The 2,926-nt window shown below is 38.8% G+C and overlaps 1 protein-coding gene across 1 annotated transcript in view; it reads right to left on the reverse strand.

The window, feature by feature from the left end:
• Positions 1-2,761: 2,761 nt before the first annotated feature.
• LOC107493462 (uncharacterized) overlaps positions 2,762-2,926 on the reverse strand; it is a 19,172-nt gene continuing 19,007 nt past the window's right edge. Inside the window, exon 2 of the mRNA XM_016114559.1 lies at positions 2,762-2,909. Coding sequence (XP_015970045.1) covers positions 2,762-2,909 — 148 coding nt within the window. The remainder of the gene's footprint in view (positions 2,910-2,926) is intronic.

Genomic DNA, 2,926 nt, shown 5'->3' on the forward strand with positions numbered 1-2,926 from the left:
GCTCAGCTCCCTCAATTTCGGCCAGAAAATACCTGAAATTACAGAAAAACACACAAACTCATAGTAAAGTCCAGAAATATAAATTTTGCCTAAAAACTAATAAAATCATACTAAAAACTAACTAAAACATACTAAAATCTACATGAAATTACCCCCAAAAAGCGTATAAAATATCCGCTCATCACTTAGTCTCAAGCCTCACCCAAGAGTTCTGCAAGCCAATTCAGGTTTCCAAGGGCACCAAAACCTCACACAACAACTCTAACACAACCAAGATCATATACACATCAACCTATGGTTTATTAAATCTAGTAAATCACAAGGGTTAGTGATTTTTTACCTCAACCCACTGAATTTTGTGATGAATATCACCAATGGCTCATACTAGAGCACCCCTAAACAACCAAAATCACAAGATTTTCGTAAAACCCAAACCAAATTCAAAATACAAGAGAAAAAATGAAACTAGGCAGAGGATAGTTAAATGCTCACCACAAAACTTAGATAGACTAGAAGAGGAGGAGAAGAGCGACGCGTGGCTGCAAACAGCTTGTCAATCGGAGCTCCGTAGCTCAAGTTATGGTGGTTTGAAGACGGAAATTGAAGTTGGAACCCTCATCTTTCACCTCTCTTCCATTTCAGCGTGTTTATCATGAAAATGGGGGTTGTGGCTGCTGAATGGCCTTAATAAGGCTATATATATGTTGGGTCTTAGGCCCACTTGGGTCCGGTTTACTTAGTTTAGTCCGTTGGCCTAACTTTGGGTCAAAACCTTATTCATTCATAATTAATGTTCTCAATTGCACTACCGGACAGATCAGCCGATACTGCTGGTCAAATTTTTGATTTCGCGCTTTTACGCTTAAAACTATGTTTTCCGACTCAGAAAATTCCACTGAGTCCAATTATTATAATTAAATCATCAAATTCTGATTGCTAAATTTTCTAATCATATTCACTCAGATCTAATTTATTATTTAATTAATTACGGTTTGACAGGGTTTTACATTCTACCCATCTAAATATAAATTTTACCCACAAAATTCAAATTCGGTTACCTCAAAATAGGTGAGGGTAGACTGTACCAATTTCCAACTCAAGTTCCCGGGTGTGCTTCTCAACACCGGTTCGACTCCATACCACTTTGACTAATGAAACTCTTTTTCATGCAATTGTTTAATACTCGTGTCGCCAATTCTAACCGGATTCACCGAAAGCATCAAATCTTCCTTTAATTGAACTGATTCAGGTTCTAACACATGGCTAGCATCAGGAGTATACTTCCGAAGCTGTGATACGTGAAATGCGTCGTGCAGGTTCAAAGAATGTGGTGGTAGAGCCATCTGATATGCCACCAGTTCAACCCTCGATCTCTTCTCGATTTCTTTTCTTATCATCATGCCTTCGCATCACCTTATAACTTTAATCCTTCCTACGGGTAACTTAAAATCTTATTCATTTTCCCGGCTTGTTTAGCCATAATACCTCCTTGGCGACCAGTCTTCTACTAAACAATTAATATAATAAACAAACTCAGACTTCTACAAACTTTATGTCCACACATTCGTATCGAACTCAAGCTTATAAAGAACTAAGAAGCATATTTTTCTACACAGTCTAACACTATCCATTGAAGAAAAATCAAGACTATTATTCTAGACTCCTAGGACAGCACCCTGTTGTCTTGTCACGTGGTTTAATATTGCGAAAAGTTTAGGCATGAGCTAACTCTCTTGACAAGGTCATTCTAGAGAACCTAGTCAGTAATTTGGATTAGGTTTTACTGCATTTAGATTAGAATTGAATTTGATAACAACTTTGAAAATCTGCTACTGCACCAATAAAAATTCAAGAAATAGTAGACAGATCTGTTTTTGTAAAATCCATAGTGAATTCGATTCTAATCCGTTTCTTCTAGATTTTGGTGAGGATATACTCAACATCTCTAAGTTTCAGAACAAACAAGTTTCAGGTTCATATCACTTTATTTGATTAATTAATTATCAATCGGGAGACATGCCCTGTTCTCATAAATCAGTTCAGAATTTCAAGTAAGCAACCCAGCTTCCAAGTGACTTAATTAAGTCTACAAAATAGATATGGAAATGAAATTTGTACTCAATAAAAGTAGACTTACAGACCTTCAAAATCCCTTTGATAATAACTAAAAATGTCAAATAAATTAAAAGTTCTAGTGGCTGGAAGTTGATACTGCAAAACCAGAAAACCAGAAAATTCTGCAGTAACCATTAAGTTTCAAAAATTCATATCCTCCAAACGACTTGGCCAAATTCCTTGAAATGTTTATGGAGAAATTTTGACTTCTTGAAGTTTGGTAGAAAAAATAATTTTGGATCGAAAATTATGTCTAGATTGCTCCTAGTTTTTATTTTTAGTTGCTGCCAAATATGCAGAAAATTCTGCATTAAGCAATTTAACAACCCTTCATACCAAATTTTATATTTAAACCTAAAATTCTTCTAAAACTAAAATTTTAATTTTCTTTTGACTAATCAAAGTTGCCAAAATTATTAGCACAGCCCCATGAGTTTAGACTCATCCCAGGAGTTTAGACTCATCCCATGCGATCGCGCGACCCACGCGATCGCGTCATCCCCATTTTCACCACCACCACGCGACCGCGTCCCCCACGCGATCGCGTGGATTTGGAAATATAACCCCTGTCACGCGAACCCTATTAGTCGTGCCACCCCCCAAACCCTTTGCTCCCTCTCTTCTCCCCAACCCACATAACCACCACCTACCCACCACCGGCCACCACCGCACCCGCCGACCACCCAGAACCCGCCGCCACACCACCCACCTCCCTCCTACCCCCTCTTTCTTCTTCTTCTTTCCATCTTCTCCCACCACCGCCGCTGCCCCCCACTCCTCCGCGATCGCCGCCACTGCACAGCCACAGCAG

The sequence above is a fragment of the Arachis duranensis genome, chromosome 6 (genome assembly GCF_000817695.3).
Source record: "Arachis duranensis cultivar V14167 chromosome 6, aradu.V14167.gnm2.J7QH, whole genome shotgun sequence".
NCBI lineage: Eukaryota > Viridiplantae > Streptophyta > Magnoliopsida > Fabales > Fabaceae > Arachis > Arachis duranensis.